The following is a 20,763-nucleotide window of genomic DNA, read 5'->3' as shown; positions in this document are numbered from 1 at the left end:
AATATCACCCGTTACATATCCTTTATCATGCCTGTACTGGTAACATGGCTAAGAACTCTGTAAATATTAAATGTTAGAAAAATAAAGTTATTGCTAGTATCATTACTATCTCCACTCTTTACCTTCTAAGTGATCATCTTGCCATCATCTAGGCTTCTAATGTGTTAAATTAAGTGGTATTTTTTAAGAGTTTTTCACTATTTGGAGACAGTATTTCACACCAGGAATAAAAAAAACTGGCAATATTTAGCCCCTAAAATAACCACAAAAACTGCCCAAGAAAAACATCTTGCTGTGCTGGTAAGTTTCAAACAGCCATAGCTTTCCTCCAGTTGGTTTTGGAACTCTTGAAACTCTCTCTCCAGTGAAATACTGTTCAGCATTGTCAGAACGTATTATTGTCATTAAACATTTAGGGAGTGATTTAATTAACTGTGCAACTCCCATGCCAATATACATTTGTCTTAGCTCAGTTGGTAAAGAATCCGCCTGCAATACAAGAGACCCCAGTTCGATTCCTGGGTCAGGAAGATCTGCTGGAGAAAGAATAAGCTACCCACCCCAGGATTCATGGGCTTTCCTTATGGCTCATCTGGTAAAGAATCTGCCTGCAATGCGGGAGACCTGGGTTCGATCCCTGGGTTGGGAAGATCCCCTGGAGAAGGGAAAGGCTACCCACTCCAGTATTCTGGCCTAGAGAATTCCATAGACTGTATAGTCCATGGAGTCGCAAAGAGTCAGACACGACTGAGCGACTTGCACTTTCACTTTCAGAAACACTCATTAAAATTAGTATGTGAACGGTGTCTTGATTCCCTGAGAAATGGTAGGAGAACTCACGCTTTGCTCCCTAGAAGAGAATCAATGTCTCTGTTCAGTCTGTGACAAAACAATATTTCCAGCGGGAAAACCCTGGGCTTGATTTCACTGATACGGCACACTGCCGTGACTGGTAGGGTATTGTAGCTATGAGGAAGTCTGAAGTACCATCAACACAGTCTGCCTTCCCTCAGGACGACAACTCCTCAACTGCCTTGTGTAATTAACCAAAATCTAGAAATCAAAAAAACATTTGCCAAAGCCTGTAGGGGGAGAAATTCCTTTAATTTATATTGAGTATGTGCTAGAACAAAATATAAAAATTTTAAATAAAAATGGGATCGATATTACTGACTTTTCCTTCTGCCTCAGGCTCGCATATGGCTCTGCAAGGCACTGTTACTGACACTGTCCTTACAAAATTTTGATAGCTTGTCCATCATTAATTTTTGCCTTTATTTTGATTTCTTTAAGAAATATTGCATTGAAATATTAATTTTGATCATTGAGTCTTTTGAACCCTATAAATAACGCATCTGAGGGAAGTCCCTCATTTGCTTAACCCTACACCCACCTCTGGTTAGAAGGGAATTTCTCATTGTACCCTTTTTCTAACAACTTCCAGACACCTCAGCCATCTTACCCACACCCATGGGCAGCTCAGTGATACAGAGACCAGTGGAGAGAGATGGAGCTGGCCAACTTCTTGTCAAGCAGAAGGTCTCTGACGATCATCTTACCTCTCGGTGCCAAATTGGATTGGTGGTATTACTGATGATAGTAGACCTCCTCTCCTGCCCGTGGTGGGCACAGGTAGGGAAACTGCTCTTCTTCCCTGGCTGAATGGACATCTTAAGGTAAGGGTCAGGATTGAAGAACATGCCTTTCTTTAGCCCAACTGCCCTAAGGTCTTTAAAGAAAGAAAGAGAGGAAGAAGAAGGGAAGGAAAGAGAGAGGGAAAGGAAAGGGACAGAAGATAAGACAGTCACATATTCTGATTAGAACAAGTGGATCAATGGCAATTCGCTCTTAAATAATTACACAGGAAACTCTAAACAGAAACTATTCAGCAAACAATAACAAAATTAGTCACTCTATGATTGCTTAGATAAGTGAGGGCAAGTAGGTTATGACTAACTCCAGCAAAGGGTCCTCTAACAGGCTGCAGAATGAAGCCAAATTTGTATCACCACGTTATATACCTCCAATGACTTTCCTGGGTACCATTTTGATTCTAATGTATGCATCTTCACCACCTTTTTCTGTGTAGCTTGGCAAGCAGCACTTCACACAATGTCTTAAGAGAAATCCTTAGTAAATACTGTATTTAAAAAGAAAACCAATATGTTCTTTCATGAGATAAAAGTGGATCTTCTGCATAAACATACAAAATGCAGAGACTTAAGTTTAATTGGGAATGAAACTTCAGAGCACACACTCAGCTGTACCATATGTAAAATGTTATATATATTCTACAAATGAACGGTAAACGAAAAAGGGAGGCCAGAAATATTTCTAAAATTTGATTGCTATTTGCTGTATTAAATAACTGTAAGGTTATTTTTTCAGCAGCCTGTTAAGTAACTTAAATATTTGTTAAAAGTCCCATAAAAAGTCCCATTCTTAGATTCACCAGTTGTTATTTCACACAATATGAGCTGCTAAAATTTCTGGCTAATGTCTGGTTAGTGAAGAGACTAACACTTTTTCAAATGGTCAAGCTACAGGATGCAAAAACGTCAGGATAAAGCTGGCTTCACAGGGTCCCCAGTGCCTTTCTGAGAATATCGTTAGCGTAAGGTTGGCTTGAGAGCTAAGTGATCTTGAAAGCTTCTGGAGAATAGACAGTTTGTAGGTCACTTTTTACAGTTATGATCAGTGTAGGGAGGTCCTGACCACTGATTCAGACAAAGAATTCTGTGGATAGGCTCTGAACCCCTCAAAGACCTTTGTGTGTGCTAAGTCGCTTCAGTGGTATCTGATACTTTGCGACCCTATGGACTGTAGCCTGCTGGGTTCCTATGTCCATGGGATTCTCCAGGCAAGAATACTGGTGTGGGTTGCCATGCCCTCCTCCAGATGATTTTCCCAGCCCAAGGATCAAACCCAGATGTCCTGCATTGCAGCTAAATTCTTCACCATTTGAGCTACCCAGGAACCGCCCCCAGGTATGTCTCCTGCATTGACAGGTGGGTTCTTGACCACTGAGCCGCCTAGGAAGCCCCTCAAAGACCTCTGAATGACCCGAATCAGCTGGGGAAGAGTCCCTGTAGAGTAACCTCACAATTTTTAAAAGGTCACCAGGGTCATCCTACTCAAGTCCACCATTCCCGAAACACAAAGTCTTTCTCAGAAGGACAGAATTGGCCTAGGGTTGCCCATAGCACCATATTCTCTAAGAAGTGCTCCCTGGAAGAAGTTCACCAATGTCCAAAAAAAAAACTTGTGGCCTAGATAATGTGTAATGAAAACAGACCAGGACTGTTTACTGTCTCATAACTGGCAGCAGAGGGAGGCAGTCTAACACATCAGAAAAGACTGAAAAACTCAACCAAGAGGACCTATGTTAAGAACACTGCATGGAAGACAGTAAGATCTTTCATCTAAAAGCCCGTGGGAGAAGAGAAAGATTGAGCAAAGAACTAGACAGGCACTTCAGAGAAGCTGCTATAATCTCATTAGCCTCATGGATCCCATCTCTGGCAAGTCCTACTATGGAATCATTATTAACACAGCACTTGCATTTTACTGTCAATTTAATAATGCTACATGTTTTCACTTGGTTTTATTTGGTAAATTTGAGAAAAAATACAATTTGAATATTTTCTTATCCTTATTGTTGGGCTTGCCTCTGACTCAAAGACAAAGGAATGATATTCTTTAGCTGTTCAAGGGATTTTTTTACTTCTCAAGAAGGGATTTCTTTGCAGTAAACAAGTACATGTACAGAAATGGCTGTCATGAAGTCTGACAGAGCTAAATTATTCATGCAAAACACTCTTTTGAAAAAACAGCATCCACCAGATTAAGCCACAGCAATGAAAGATGTCACTGTTAACCCTTTCTACAAGAGACACTACACAAGTAAGTCTCCATTAATAAATACAATAAACTACCAGTTATTTGTACTCTGATTATACAGTTCACTTTATCCATACCTTGACTTTCTCATTTATGCTTTACATATTTTATTGCTCATAAATATGCATAACACCTAATAGGTTAAAGAAGGACTCACAGTCACAAAGGAACAACAGGTTAAATATCTTTAACTTCTTACTTGGAGAAGAGGTTTAAGACTTTCATCAAAAAACAGTTTTTGTTTTATCTGTAGAGTTCAATTATTTGTGTCCCTACTTATTCACAGATAATCAACAGCAGAATATTTGCAGATAGATATTCTACAGAGCTTAAATGTTCTCCATAAATACTGTCATCCACTGTCAATATGCTACACCAGATGAATTATTTAGAATTACCATTATAAAATTGCTTTCATCTTCTATACTTTTTAGACATTTCTGTATATCATCTGCAAATATACCTGATCACACAGTAGGAAATAAAACAGATTTTTAGATAGCCAGCCTCCGTGTGTACTGTGGTGGATATTGGAAAACGTTGTATATAAAGAAAAAGCATCTGGCTACGCCCCAAAACTTATTTTCTGCTTTTCAGGAAAATGTCTTGGGATGTTCAGCTCTCATCTGGTCGTTCTCGAATGGTGGGTTAATTAACATCCCCTCTGAGGTCAAAATCAATATGTGTGTGCCATGTTTAGAAAAATATTGATCACTCTAAAGCTTAGAGCAGTTCTTCTAAAATAAGAAAACTGTGGCATGGGCAAACTAAGTTTTCTGGGCCATGGAGGTTTGCAAAGTGTTCCTTATCTGTAAAGGAAGGGTCCATTTCTGTTCCTGCACCCTGCACCCCTCCCCGCCACCCACCCAGAACCCTGAAGCACAGGCAGCCACTGAAATATTCTCAGAAGAAAGACAGATAAGGGGGGTGAGGAGTTTATCACAGGCTGTGGTACTAAGTATTTTTAAATACTTAGATTTTAAAACCCTGAGGGTTCCAACCAAAATATATCTATTGGTCAAATTTGAACTATTTATAGCCTCTGAGATTTGCCAGAGAACCGAAGCAAAAAGGTAGTCATGGTAAGTAACTTCATACGGGGAGGGAAAGGAACATGCTAGACCAGAAATGGATACTACAATGGCCTTGGGCTAGAAATGAGCTAACACATGAGCTTCCATCATACACGATAATCATGTATCCATGGATGTGTGTTTTCAAGATCAGCCTCCTAACTTTCACTATTAAAAATGTCAATTTTCATGAATAACATTTTCTGCAGTGAAGAAAAAGTGAATCTATCAATAATTTAAGTTTCATAAGTACTACACCAATGGAAAAAAATTAAAACATCTTATGGTGACAGACATCTGTTAGAATTTATCTTACATGTGCTGCAGTACAGTTGTCTGTTTCAAAAGTCCATTTCAAATACTGATCTCCTTAGAGAAATCAGTGGTCATGTATGGATATGAGAACAGAAACTATAGAGAAGGCTGAGTGCCGAAGAATTGATGCTTTTGAACTGTGGTGTTGGAGAACACTCTTGAGAGTCCCTTGGACTGCAAGGAGATCCAACCAGTCCATCCTAAAGGAGATCAGTCCTGGGTGTTCATTGGAAGGACTGATGTTGAAGCTGCAACTCCAATATTTTGGCACCTGATATGAAGAACTTACTCATTTGAAAAGATCCTGATGCTGGGAAAGATTGAAGGCAAGAAGACAAGGGGACGACAGAGGATGAGATGGTTGGAGATGGCATCACTGACTCAACAGACAAGAGTCTGAGTAAACTCCAGGAGTTGTTGATGAACAGGGAGGCCTGGCATGCTGCAGTCCATGGGGTCGCAAAGTATCAGACATGACTGAGCAACTGAACTGAACTGATGGGACTAGATGCCATGATCTTAGTTTTTTGAGTGCTGAGTTTCAAGCCAGCTTTTTCCTCTCTCCTGTTTCACCTTCTTTCATCAAAAGGTTCTTCAGTTTTTCTCCACTTCCTGCCATAAGAATGGTGTTATCTGCATATTTGAGGATGTTCATATTTCTCCCAGCAATCTGAATTCCAGCTTGTTACTCATCCAGCTCAGTATTTTTAATGATGTACTCTGCATATAAGTTAAATAAGCAGGGTGACAATATATAGCCTTGTCATAATCCTTTCCCAATTTTGAACCAGTCCACTTTTCTATGTCTGGTTTTAACTGTTGCTTCTTTACCTGCATACATGTTTCCTAGGAGACAGGTAAGGTGGTCTGGTATTCCCATCTTTTTAAGAATTTTCCACAGTTTCTCATGATCCACATAGTCAAACGTTTTAGCATAGTCAGTGAGGCAGAAATAGATATTTTTCTAGAACTCCCTGGCTTTCTCCATGATCTAATGAATGTTGGCAAGTTGATCTCTGGTTCCTCTGTCTTTTTGAAACCCAGGTTGTACATCTGGAAGTTCTCGGTTCATGCATTGCTGAAGCCTAGCTTGAAGGATTTTGAGCATAACCTTGCTAGCATGTGAAATGAGTGCAATTGTACAGTACTTTAAACATTCTTTGGCATTGCCCTTCTTTGGGATTGGAATGAAAACATCTTTTCCAGTCCTGTGGCCACTGCTGAATTTTCCAAATTTGTTGACATACTGAGTGCAGCACTTGAACAGCATCATCTTTTAGGATTTGAAATAGCTCAACTGGAATTCCATCATCTCCACTAGCTTTGTCTGCAATAACGCTTCCTAAGGCCCATTTGTCTTCACACTCCAGGATGTCCAGCTTTAGGTGAGTGACCACACTATCGTGGTTATCTGGGTCATTAGGACCTTTTTTGTATATTCTTGCAACCTCTTCTTCTTTTCTGCCTCTTTTAGGTCCTTGCTGTTTCTGTCCTTTATTGTACCCATCTCTGCATGAAATGTTCCCTTGGTATTTCCAATTTTCTTGAAGAGATCACTAGTCTTTCCCATTCTTCTGTTTTCCTTTATTTATTTGCATTGTTCATTTAAGAAGGCCTTCATGTCTCTCCTTGATATTCTCTAGAACTCTGCAGTCAGATGGGTGTACCTTTCCCTTTCTCCCTTGCCTTTTGCTTTTCTTCCTTCCTCAGCTATTTGTAAAGCATCCTTAGACAACCACTTTGTCTTTTTCCATTTCTTTTTCTTTGGGATGGTTTTGGTCACTGCCACCTGTACTATGTTACACATATGCATCCATGGTTCTCTGGGCACTCTGTCTACTGGATCTAATCCCTTGAATCTGTTTGTCAGCTCCACTATATGATCATAAGGGATTTGATTTAGGTCATACCTGAGTAGCCTAGTGGTTTTCCCTACTTTCTGCAATTTAAGCCTGAATTTTGCAATAAGGAGCTTAAGATTGGAGGTACAGTCAGCTCCAGGTCTTGTTTTTGCTGACTGTATAGAGCTTCTCCAACTTCAGCTGCAAAGAACACAAATATCTGATTTCAGTATTGACCATCTGGTGATATCCATGTGTAGAGTTGTCTCTTGGGTGATTGGAAAAGGGTGTTTGCTATGATCAGCATGTTTTCTTGACAAAACTCTGTTAGCCTTTGCCCTGGTTCATTTTGTACTCCAAGCCCAAACTTGCCTGTTTTCCCAGGTATCTCCTAACTTTTGCACTCCAATCCCCTATGATGAAAAGGACATCTTTCTTTGGTGTTAGTTCTAGAAGGTCTTGTAGGTCTTCATAGAACTGGTCAACTTCAACTTCTATGGCATCAGTGGTTGGGGCATAGACTTGAATTACTGTGATGTTGAATATTTTGATTTGGAAATGAGCTGAGATCATGCTGCTGTTTTTGAAGTTGCACCCAAGTACTGCATTTTGAATTCTTTTGTTGACCATGAGGGTTACTCCATTTCTTCTAAGGGATTCTTGCCCACAGTAGTAGATATAATGGTCATCTGAATTAAATTTGCCCATTCCCATTCACTTTAGTTCACTGATTCCTAAGCTGTTGATGTTCACTTTTGCCATCTCTTGCTTGACTATGCCCAATTTACCTTGATACATGGATCTAACACTCCAGCTTCCTGTGCAATATTGTTCTTCACAGCATCAGACTTTACTTTCACTACCAGACATATCCCCAAATGAGCACCATTTCTGCTTTGTCCCCAGCCACTTCATTCTTTATTGAGCTCTTAGTAATTGCCATCTGCTCTTCTCCAGGAGCATATTGGACATCTTCTGACCTAGGGGCAGGGGGGCTCATCTTCCAGTGTTGTATCTTTCTGTCTTTTCGTTCTGTCCATGGGGTTCTCAGGGCAAGAACACTGGAGTGGGTTGCTGTTTCCTCCTCTACTGGACTGCGTTTGGTCAGAGCTCTTCACTGTGACCCGTGCATCTTTGGTGGCCCTGCACGGCATGGCCCACAGCTCCATTTCACAAGCCCTTTTGCCACAACAAGGCTGTGATCCGTGAAGGGGGTTCTTGACCTTTTAAAACTGCCAATCAATTTTTTTTTAGAATCATTAGCTTTCAAACTTCTTTTGACAGTGACATCTGTATGAAATCCATTATACTGAAACTTATTTTACACATATACAGGTGTGTATTTTTTATGTGTGAAGATTTTCAGTTTGTATAAACTGGTGTTCTATGAAAAACATTTCCCTTTAGTGTTTAAACTCTGTTTTTTTTCCTATTCTTTTTTTAATTGTTAGTTTCAACTAAATTAATCTTATAAACCACAAATGAATTCCAACTCACAAGCCGAAAAGTAGTGCTTTAGTTGTATGATAAATATACAACAATCAGAATATCTTACTAACCAGAAAATAAACAACAAAATATTGTCTTCTCCATTTTCCAACATTTATATGTATTTCTCCATAGAAACAGGAGTATCTCTTGGGTTTTTTAATCCTTTGTCTCTAAATTTTTCCTTTCTCTAAATGAGGTAAGCACAAATTGTTTTCAATTATCAAATCTCTATAGTGGGATTAGCACATATTGCATTACAGTTTTTCTTAAGTAACAGTCTTTTTATCACCAGAAAACTTCCTAGAAGAAATAATTTCTGAATATATACTAATAATTTAATTTTACCTTGGTAAGAAATATGCTTGAATTTCCAGAAATATTACCAAAAAAATACTTTGCATATCATATTTGAGAATCTACAGAAAGAAACAACTGTTCCTAAGTTTGACTTGCACACTTTCAAACTGGACATAGTGTTTAAAGATGTCCTTACCTGACAAAGTAAAGCTAACAAGCTTCCGAGAATGCTGATTTCCTGAAGCCCCTCCTTCCATACCTTCTGCCCCCATCTGCAGAGAAAAAACACATATCTGAAGTTTCAAAGGAATATAATACCTTCCTAGGGAACCACATATGTTTGCAAATATGATGGTTTTTGTATCAAACATGTATTGTAGTACATGACTTCATTTGCTACAAAACTTGAAATCGACACACAAAAGCAGATTCTCAAAAGATGACAGAAAAGGTCATACCGAAATTTAACCTTTGCCCAAAATATACCCAACATGAACTTTTAAATTCCCTGGGATAGGAATCAACCTACTTTATGTCTTTTTATTTCTTTGATAAGAATATAGTTGATATGTAGTAAATGTACTATTGCTATTATAGTATTAAAACATGCCCTTAAGTTAAAAATCAAGCATCAAATTTCTTCCAATTAGGAAAACCTAGAATAAACTAAACATGTGATTTATATCAAATTCATTCATATATAGATAGAATTATCTCCTGTTAAATACTTGTGAGTGACCATGTGGATGTCCCGTCGCCCTCATAGGCTTCTATTTTATTATGCTGCTGGCATATGACACATGCTATTACAATTAGCAACAATAAGAACTTGCAATCCTATTGTACTATTATCACATTGTACAGCTTTTCCTAAAAGCTTCTGGGTAAGTTATATCTCACTCATTTACAGACCACGGAACAGATTAAGTCTGTCTCTCAATTAATGTATAATTAGTGCTCAACTCGTGGTTAAAAAAAACAAAGGAAAAAAATTTTTAGGAAAAAAAGTTTTTGTGGTTCTTTAAAATAGAAGTCTGCAATACTGTAAGAAATGGAACTGAAGGCAGAATATATTTTGAATAGTTAAGAAGTAGAAACCATGTCTTAATTCCGAAGGTTAGATTAAACCCTTCCATCTTATCTTTATGGCACTCCCCACCTCCTTTAAAAATCGTACGTTACCAAGAAATAAAACTTTCACTAATCTAAGCAAAGTTGAGGAACTTGAAACTAAATTCCATTCAAATAATGAAAAATAAATTTCTACTTTCTGAGTGCTTTATGTACTTAGTCAGTCAGTCTGGTCCAACTTCTTATGATCCCATAGACTGCAGCCAGCCAGGCTCCTCTGTCCATGGGATATCCCAAGCAAGAATACTGGAGTGGGCTGCCGTTCCCTTCTCCAGGGGATCTTCCCTACTCAGGGATCAAACCCGGGTCTCCTGCACTACAGGAAGAGTCTTTACCGTCTGAGCCACCAGGGGAGCTTCAAATATAATTAAACACTCTCCACCCTGCTAGGTAATTCTAGCCAGGCAGTTTCACCTCCGACTTTCTTTCTCTTTTGGGGGCTGTGGTGGGCCTTCCTTGTGGCCACAGGCTTGTCCTGTTGGGGAACACAGGCTCTAGAGCTCATGGGCTCAGGAGTTGTGACTCGTGGGATCTTAGTTCCCCAACCAGACACTGAACCTGCATCCTCTCCATTGGAAGGCAGATTCTCAAACCCTGGACCACCAGGGAAGTCCCTCCTTGACTAGTTTCTGTACCTTAGTCAAGACTATCCTGTATGACACTTAACTACTTCCTGATTGCATCACATGTCATTGGTAGTAGACTAGAGTACCACCCAGACGTCTTTACTTCGTTCCATCCAATTGCAAATAGTCTTGAAAGAAGTAACTGAGCAACTCTACAGGGGAGGAAACGAGCTGCCATCCTAATCACAGGGTCTCCTTTATCACATATCCTTTTGCAATGAACCAAGAATTTTTTAAAAATTGTGTCTTCGCTTTCATGTGTACTTTGGCATCATTTTCATTCATCGGAGTACACAGCGATGTGTGCCGCCTGCAACAGGAAATCCTTCACTTCAGGAACAGATAAAAGCGACCATCACTCACTACCATGCATTGCTTCAACAGAATTAACAGTGTTGCTTATGAGTTTTCCTGGATTAAATCTATGAAGGGAGTTTATTTAAAATCCTCTCTCTAAACAGAGTGCAGATGTGCTTATTATTACTGATGTCACTACATCTGGTGGTCAGCCTTGGTCTTTCCTGGCTTTATTGTCATGAATGATAAAGTTGGATTCTCTGAATATTAGCTCATATGAGCATTCACCAGAGTCCTGGTAAAGGACACTGTTTGCCTATGAATTATGTGAGAATTATTTCATATTAGCCTTTTGCCAGACAGAGAACATATTTAAAAGGAGAATTTGAGGGCATTTTCCTTAGTTTCGATAACATCTTACAACATTTTGAGTAGGCTTTGAATGATGAGACTATGGATCTTTTCAGAGTCCCATTGATCTCACTTGGCATGAAAAGACATCGTGTCTCCAGAGGGGGCGCATCCCCCTGGGCAGTGTGGTCCACTTGAGGGAAGCCCATGATCTGTGAGATGCCCAGCACAGGAGGCACGCGTGTTACTGTGTCTGTCTCAGCTGTAGTCCATACTACCTGCTATTCGAGACCTTGTAGTCCAGCAGTGTGGGGACGGTGAAGGCAGGGAGAAGCAGACAGTGATGCTGTCTGGCCAGTTTGGTGCTGTCTTTGCTCTATTTAACCTGGGAATGATGAGTCAGACAGGTATAACACAATATAATAAACCACAGATACTTGCTGAGAGCCAATCAAGGTCCCGATTTTAGCACCACCAAGAATGAAAATGTGGTTTCTATTGCTTAACTATTCTTTGCATCTTATTGTGGAATAACCACACTGAAAGGGGTTTGTGAATATCAATGTTGTCAGTCAATCACAATACCTACACACAGGTCATACACCTAGGTGACCATCATGCTGTCATAGAGACCCAGTGCTCAGCCCACAATGAAGTGCCCATTGGCACCGCCTCTCAATAATGGATACAGACCCAACATCTCAAGCGTGGTCAGAAATCTATTGACCATCAATTCCATTAGTCAGTCTTCGAAGCAAAATGTTCTATTATGGTTGAGAGTGTTGTGTCTGTGAAGCTTTTAAGCTGGTCTAAAATCTGTCTGAAGCAAATTAATTATCTCCAACTGTCCACAGGCTTTGACAGAATAATCTCGATGCAAAATCAATGAAATGAGATCAATGCTCACCAGGCTGTAAGCTCCCCCTGCCATCAGTGATATCTGATCATGGAAAGTGCTCAAGTCTAAGAAAATCTGAATCCAGAAAGTCATGTTTGGAAGCTATTATTTAATTTCATGCACAGTTAAGCTTTCAAAAGTTTTATGATAAACAGCCCCACTTTTCCAGTTTTGTAATTTTTTTTAGAATATTAATTATAGCATGTTCCCATGCACATGACTACAGATTTTCTAGTCAACAATTGTTATTCTCTCTGTGAACCTTCAAAGTCTCATATAGTAAATGTGGGTTATTTTTAATGTTCTATACTTTGGTCACTTCAATAGAAACTCAAATATAATTCAAATGTGAGCAGAGGACTTAGATACTGAAAATTATACACATATTGTTCCCTCTATCTCAAATGCTCTTCCCTCCCCCTTTTCACCTAAGCAACTTCTATGCATCCTTCAGATTGCCCTGTAAACACGCCTTCTTCAGGGAAGCCTTCAAGACCTTCCTGATCAGGATGAATCTTGCTAGTATATGCTCTCATAGCCTCATTTTACTGTTACTCGTGGTAATTATCACTCAAATAAATACAATTTAACTGATGTGTCTCTCAAGCCCTACCAAACAAGAAAGCTGTGTTTTAGCTTATCATTTCACTCCTAGTGGTGAGTATAAGCCTGACACTTAGAGCCTCCCAGTGAATATCTGTTTGATGAATTAATGAAAGGGAAAGATTGCTTGATATAGCTTTGGGGGGTCAGACGATTTCAAAATGCCATCTGCAGAAATTCCTTTCTGAATTTCAGGGAGTAAACCTGTCCACTTACCTATTTCCAAAAACACATACATCTGTAAATGTGTATACACACATATATAACATTATGAAGATTTTATACTATGGGAATTGATATTTTTATTCTGAATTTTCTTGACCTGATTTTTATTAATGACTTATAAGAACTGCAATAATTTACATATCTTGGACTCTCAGAATCTCCCCAAACTATCTAAGTCCATGTCTGCTCAGTCGCTTCAGTCATGTCCAATTCTTTGTGACCCTAAGGACTGTAGCCCGCCAAGCTCCTCTGTCCAAGGGATTCTCTAGGCAAGAATAATGGAAGGCGTTGTCATTTCCTCCCCCAGGTGATCTTCCGGACCCAGGGATCAATCCATGTATCTTATGTCTCCTATAATGGCAGGCGGGTTCCTTACCACTAGTACCACCTGGGACAGCTATCTAAACCCAACCATCCACATACAATGGAATGCATTGTGTGAAACTGTTAGATTCTAAAGTTATTTGGTGAAGTGAAAAATCACAAAATTGTGAAAAGTAATTCTTAAAAAAGTACCATATTGGAAATGGACATACTCTCCTTCAAAAGTCCAACACAATCAGTTTCCTCCAAAGCTAAACTAGACATCTGCTTCCTTAATTGAGGACCTGGTAAAGAGGCTGGCTTCTGCCGATTAGCCATACTGAAAATATGTGCGCTACCTGTAGGCACTAGAGCTCAACTCAGCATCAAGAGGGATTCGGCACTAAGAACTTCCAAAGGAGTAGCACATTCACAATTCTATCTCACACTCTCTTTGGGTGAAAGCTTGCTAAGCGGACTGGAAGGTAGACTCACTCACGATTTAAACTGCTTTTTTTTCCCCCTCTCTTTTACCCACTGAGTTCATGTAAACTAAATTCACAAAAGATGCAATGCCACCATTTCCTACCAACCAGCCACCCCAACAGAGTTTAAAAAACTTTCCATGATGGCCACTCACTAATTTCTTTCATGAGAAGATTCCCTAGAGAGTTGACTACATACAGAATTATTAATCAAGCCACATTTTCCCACTGATTTGTGTTATGGATTTAGTTAAGCCATCCTGTAAGTTATTTTCCTTTCCCAAAACGGCACCCACGCTGTTATGTGTTTCCTTTTTCATTGTTTCCCATAACCGTGCCAGAGCTGCAGAGGCAAAAATAGAAACCAAGGCCTCTGGAACTGAGGCTAGAGAAAGTGGGCAGAGGGGCACTCACCATCACAGCGGGGTTCTTCACCGTGATGCAAGGGGTCGTGGCGCGCAGGGCTCCACTGATGCCGTGGTAGTATTTGAAACAGATTTTTATCTCCGCTGCAAGTTGATTGGAGAAAAACAATAATTTAAACATAGAAACAAGTCCTTGGGGCCTCACCTGAGGAAATCCAACAGGCTGCTTCTAGGTAAATCACACTCAGGACTCTGAATGACCCCTCCTTTTCCAGTCAGAGACAATAGATTATACCGAGTCTTGTTGGGTTTTATAGGCTTCTCTGAAATTTTCTAAGAACAGCTCAAATATATTAGAAAAACAGTGCATAAAAACAACATGCCAAATACAGTGTAGAGAGGAACTCCTGATGGACAAAACATAGGTTGCACCTCTGCGCCCATTATTATTTACCCCTCATATCAGGAGGCAGAAATTCCTGTCCCCATAGTACAGATCAGGCAACTCAAACCAGGGCTCTGCAACAGCCTAGAGGTGTGGGATGGGGAGGGAGGTGGTAGGGAGGCTCAGGAGGGAGGGGGCATAGACAAACCTATGGCTGACTCATGTTGATGTTTGGCATAAATCAACACAATACTGCAAAGCAATTATCATTCAATTAAAACTAGATTAATTTTTTAAAACACTGTTGAGGTTTGCTAATGATCAAAGAGAAAATGACAGAGTCAGGATTCAAACCCCATCTGTTCCATCACAAAGCCTTCCCTCCTATCCTCTACAACAAAGACAGACAGCAGCCATCAGTGGAGATAGACAGGAGCAGACTAAGAAGTATGAGGAAAACCTGCAGGTGACTGCAGGGAGAAAGTCTGAAACCTGGATTAGCTCAACCTTCTGGGACTTCCCTGGTGGTCCAGTGGTTACGACTGTGTACTCCCAATGCAGGGGTCCTGGGTTCTCTCCCTGGTCAGGGAACACGGTCCCACATGCCACAACTAAGACCCAGCACATTTCAGTTCAGCCACTCAGCCATGTCCGACTCTTTGCGACGCCATGAACTGCAGCACGCCTGGCTTCCCTGTCCATCACCAACTCCCAGAGCTTACTCAAACTCATGTGCACTGAGTCAGTGAGGCCATCCAACCATCTCTCTGCCGTCCCCTTCTCCTCCTGCCTTCAATCGTTCCCAGCATCAGGGTCTTTTCCAACGAGGCAGTTCTTCACATCAGGTGGCCAAAGCATTAAGAATTTCAGCTTCAGCATCAGTCCTTCCAATGAATATTCAGGACTGATCTCCTTTAGGATGGACTGGTTAGATCTCCTTGCAGTCCAAGGGACTCTCAAGAGTCTTCTCCAACACCACAGTTCAGAAGCATCAATTCTTTAGCTCTCAGCTTTCTTTATGGTCCAACTCTCACATCCATATATGACCACTGGAAAAACCCTAGCTTTCACTAGATGGATCTTTGTTGGCAAAGAAATGTCTCTGCTTTTTAATATGCTGTCTAGGTTGGGCATAGCTTTTCTTCCAAGCAGCAAGCGTCTTTTAATTTCATGGCGGCAGTCACCAACTGCAGTGATTTTGGAGCGCCCCAAAATGAGGTCTGTCCTGTTTCCATTGTTCCCCCATCTATTTGCTATGAAGTGATAGGACCAGATGCCATGATCTTAGTTTTCTGAATGTTGAGTTTTAAGCCAACTTTTTCACTGTCCTCTTTCACTTTCATCAAGAGGCTCTTTAGTTCTTCTTCACTTTCTGCCATAAGGGTGGTGTCATCTGCATATCTGAGGTTATTGATAGTTCTCCCGGCAATTTTGATTCCAGCTAGTGTTTCATCCAGCCCGGCATTTCTCATGATGTACTCTGCACATAAGTTAATTAAGTAGGGTGACAATACACAGCTTTGACGTACTCCTTTCATAATTTTGAACCAGTCGTTGTCCTATGTCTGGTTCTAACTGTTGCTTCTTGACCTGCATACAGATTTCTCAGGAGGCAGGTCTGGTATTCCCATCTCTTGAAGAATTTTCCACAGTTTGTTGTGATCCACACAGTCAAAGGCTTTGGCATAGTCAGTAAAGCAGAAGTAGATGTTTTTCTGGAACTCTCTTGCTTTTTCTACGATCCAACGGATGTTGGCAATTTGATCTCTGATTCCTCTGCCTTTTCTAAGCCTAGCTTGAACATCGGGAAGTTCTCGGTTCACTTATTGCTGAAGCCTCGCTTGGTGAATTTTCAGCATTATTTTGCTAGTGTGTGAGATGAGTGCAATTGTGTGGTAGTTTGAACATTCTTTGGCATTGCTTTTCTTTGGGATTGGAATGAAAACTGATCTTTTCCAGTCCTGTGGCCACTGCTGAGTTTTCCAAATTTGATGGCATATTGAGTGCAGCAGCAGCATCTTTTAGGATTTGAAATAGCTCAACTGGAATTTCATCACTTCCACCAGCCAACAAAAAAAAACCATCTTTTCCTGAAGTGAGTTCAATGCAGTCACTAGACAAGGATCAGACTGAGGAACCACCAGTAAATATACATCTATATCTCCAGAGGTATGTATGTGTATGTATATATACATTAGATATAACTACAGATATATACATATATATGTGCATGTATATATATATGTATTTATATATTATATAATTTGAACTTGATAACAAGACTACAAATGCCAATTACTGTTTTTGGGAACTAAGTACAATTACCAGGAAGCCAATGTATGTCAAGGAGTAAAGCCGAGAGTCAGTGAAATTTTCTGTATACAGAGCATGTGGGACACTTAAGTTCAACTGTGAGCTGTCTTTTCCCAAGGCTTTGTCTAACAGAGGCGACAGTGCTGACGGGCGGAGCCCAGAGGAGAGTCCCAGCCCACCCAAGTGGGACTCCTCTCTCAGCTGGGTCCCCCAGATTATTAAACAGGGGCTGCTCAGTGTGATTCCCCAAGGAAGTTAATCTTGCACTGACTTTCCTAACTGCACCAAATGTCCTCGGTACAGGGTATTTGGTTTGCTTGTTTTAAGAAAAAGATACAATAATTAAAGAAAAATCCTATTTTAGGTCTATATAGGAATACTATATATAAAAATCAAACAGTATATGTCCCATCAGTTAAAAACCACTAAATCTCAAAAAAAAAAAAAAAAAAAAAGGTTTATCATGGGGTAAAATATAGACTGTTTCCATTATGTGCGTTAATCACAATGCAGTAATTCCGAACGCAGCTGGCATTATCAAGCGAAAGCTTTTACCCATGCCCAGCACGATGTGAGATGGTGCGCAGGAATCAGAGAAAGGAGTCTGTCTAGCAGGTGTTTTACGGTGCAGCTGTTGAGATGACAAAATACAGAAGGCAAGCTCTGAGAAGGCAGGGCGCCGGGGTACAAGGGTGCGGGTGGTGGAGAAGATCCGTGAGGGCGTGGTGGAGTCAGAAAGGCCTCACAGAACGAACAAAATCAAACCTTCAGCTGGGAAAAACGAGGTGAGAGAGAGAGAGTGCGGAGCAGCAAGAGCAGGGATCCAGGGATGACATGCTGACTGGAGGGCCAGCGAGACGACCTCGGCAGGAATTCCCCGGGAACCCTAAAGGACTGGACCGGGCATGAACACTGGGTTTTGATGATTACAGAAACAGTAATAACCGTGTTCAGTTCAGTTCAGTCACTCAGTCATGTTCAAATCTTTGTGACCCCATGGACTGCAGCTTGCCAGGCTTCCCTGTCCATCGCCAACTCCTGGAGCTTGCTCAAACTCATGACCATAGGTTCAGTGATGCCATCCAATCATCTCATCCTCTGTCGTCCCCTTCTCCTCCTGCCTTCAATCTTTCCCAGCATCAGGGTCTTTCCTAAGAAGTCAGCTGTTCACATCAGGCGGCCAAAATATAGGAGCTTCAGTTTCAGCATCAGTCCTTGCAATGAATATTCAGGACTGATCCCCTTTAGGATGGACTGGTTGGACTTCCTTGCAGTCCAAGGGACTCTCAAGAGTCTTCTCCAACACCACAGTTCAGCAAATCACCCTCCCACTTGTTTTCCCCAAGAATGATAGCATGTATTCTACAAGAACAAAGCTAAGTCATACACACAAGGCCTGTCAAAGTGAGACAAGCTCGGCAAAAGGTGGGAACTCTGTGGGCATGAGCTCATTAGCATCACGTTCTACATGCTGGGAAACAGCAGCATGTGAATATGCCTGCAGCAGTGCCTCATAGATCCAATCAATAGCCAGTGAGTGAGCAGCTTGTTTTTCAATACAGAGAAGTGCATTTTTATAAGGTATCTTCCCCCTGCCTCTCAAGTTAGGACACCACCTCCTCTTTTGTAAAGTTTTAATAGTCAGCTAGGTAACAGAGCTCCAGAAAGACATCTATTTCTGCTTTATTGACTACGCCAAAGCATTTGACTGTGTGGATCACAACAAACTGTGGAAAATTCTTCAAGAGATGGAAATACCAGACCACCTGACCTGCCTCCTGAGAAATCTGTATGCAGGTCAAGAAGCAGCAGTTAGAACCACACATGGAACTACAGACTGGTTCCAAATCGGGAAAGCAGTACGTCAAGGCTGTATATTGTCACCCTGCTCATTTAACTTATATGCAGAGTATATCATGAGAAACGCTGGGCTGGAAGAAACACAAGTTGAAATCAAAATTGCCAGGAGACCTTTTCCTGTGGGAGCCGCCGGGTTGAGAGGAGCGTGGCCTTCTCCTCTCCCCGCCATGGCGTGTGCTCGTCCACTGATATCACTGTACTCCGAAAAGGGGGAGACCTCTGGCAAAAATGTCACTTTGCCTGCTGTATTCAAGGCTCCCATTCGACCCGATATTGTTAACTTTGTTCACACCAACTTGCGCAAAAACAACAGACAGCCCTATGCTGTCAGTGAATTAGCAGGTCATCAAACCAGTGCTGAGTCTTGGGGTACCGGCAGAGCTGTGGCTTGAATTCCCAGGGTTCGAGGTGGCGGGACTCCCCGTTCTGGTCAGGGTGCTTTTGGAAATATGTGTCGTGGGGGCCGCATGTTTGCACCAACCAAGACCTGGCGACGTTGGCACCGCAGAGTGAATACAATGCAGAAGCGATATGCCATCTGCTCTGCACTGGCTGCCTCAGCCTTACCAGCGCTGGTCATGTCTAAAGGTCATCGTATAGAGGAAGTTCCTGAACTCCCTTTGGTTGTCGAAGATAAAGCTGAAGGCTACAAGAAGACCAAGGAGGCTGTTTTGCTTCTGAAGAAACTTAAGGCCTGGAATGATATCAAAAAGGTTTATGCCTCTCAGCGAATGAGAGCTGGCAAAGGCAAAATGAGAAACCGTCGCCGTATCCAGCGCAGGGGACCCTGCATCATCTATAATGAAGACAATGGTATCATCAAGGCCTTCAGAAACACCCCTGGAATTACTCTGCTTAATGTAAGCAAGCTGAACATTTTGAAACTTGCTCCTGGTGGTCATGTGGGACGTTTCTGCATTTGGACTGAAAGTGCTTTCCGAAAGTCAGATGAGCTGTATGGCACTTGGCGTAAGGCAGCCTCCCTCAAGAGTAACTACAACCTCCCCATGCACAAGAAGCTCAATACAGACCTTAGTAGAATCTTGAAAAGCCCAGAAATCCAAAGAGCACTCCGAGCACCACGCAAGAAGATTCATCGCAGAGTCCTGAAGAAGAATCCACTGAAAAACCTGAGAATCATGTTGAAGCTTAACCCATACGCAAAGACCATGCGCCGGAACACCATTCTTCGACAGGCCAAGAACCACAAAATCCGCATGGATAAGGCAGCAGCAGCACTAGAAGCCAAATCAGATCAGAAGGGGGTTTGAGGGCAAGAAGCCTGTGGTGGGAAACAAAGAAAAGAAGGCTGTTGGCGATAAGAAGCTGAAGAAGCCTGTGGTGGGAAAGAAGGCTGCAGGGACCAAGAAACCAGCAGCCGAGAAGAAGCCCACAGAAGAGAAACCCACCTCAGAGGAAAAGAAGGCTGCTGCGTAAACTTAAATTTGTTTATTCCATAAATGCCAAATCATTTTGGACAGCTACTTTTGAATAAAGACCTGAACAAAGAGGCAATGAGAAGAAAAAAAAATTGCCAGGAGAACTATCAATAACCTCAGATATGCAGATGACACCACCCTTATGGCAGAAAGTGAAGAGGAACTAAAGAGCCTCTTGATGAAAGTGAAAGAGGACAGTGAAAAAGTTGGCTTAAAACTCAACATTCAGAAAACTAAGATCATGGCATCTGGTCCCATCACTTCATAGCAAATAGATGGGGAAACAATGGAAACAGGACAGACCTCATTTTGGGGCGCTCCAAAATCACTGCAGTTGGTGACTGCCACCATGAAATTAAAAGACGCTTGCTGCTTGGAAGAAAAGCTATGACCAACCTAGATAGCATATTAAAAAGCAGAGACATTTCTTTGCCAACAAAGATCCATCTAGTGAAAGCTAGGGTTTTTCCAGTAGTCATATATGGATGTGAGAGTTGGACCATAAAGAAAGCTGAGTGCTAAAGAATTGATGCTTTTGAACTGTGGTGTTGGAGAACACTCTTGA

At 41.3% G+C, this 20,763-nt stretch overlaps 1 protein-coding gene and 1 pseudogene across 1 annotated transcript in view; one reads left to right on the top strand and one right to left on the bottom strand.

The window, feature by feature from the left end:
- The window catches only part of HECW2 (HECT, C2 and WW domain containing E3 ubiquitin protein ligase 2), a 417,314-nt gene that overhangs the window by 133,922 nt on the left and 262,629 nt on the right, over nt 1-20,763 (bottom strand). The window contains exons 4-6 of the mRNA XM_061149100.1: nt 14,251-14,345; nt 9,114-9,189; nt 1,560-1,729 (exon numbers count right to left, since the gene is read on the bottom strand). Of these exons, the coding sequence (XP_061005083.1) occupies nt 1,560-1,729; nt 9,114-9,189; nt 14,251-14,345 (341 nt within the window). The remainder of the gene's footprint in view (nt 1-1,559; nt 1,730-9,113; nt 9,190-14,250; nt 14,346-20,763) is intronic.
- On the top strand, nt 18,876-20,211 carry LOC133061019 (large ribosomal subunit protein uL4-like; annotated as a pseudogene).

The sequence above is a fragment of the Dama dama genome, chromosome 8 (assembly GCF_033118175.1).
Source record: "Dama dama isolate Ldn47 chromosome 8, ASM3311817v1, whole genome shotgun sequence".
NCBI classification, from domain to species: Eukaryota; Metazoa; Chordata; class Mammalia; order Artiodactyla; family Cervidae; genus Dama; species Dama dama.
The sequence above is the reverse complement of the archived record's forward strand: the minus strand, read 5'-3'. Positions and strand labels throughout refer to the sequence as shown.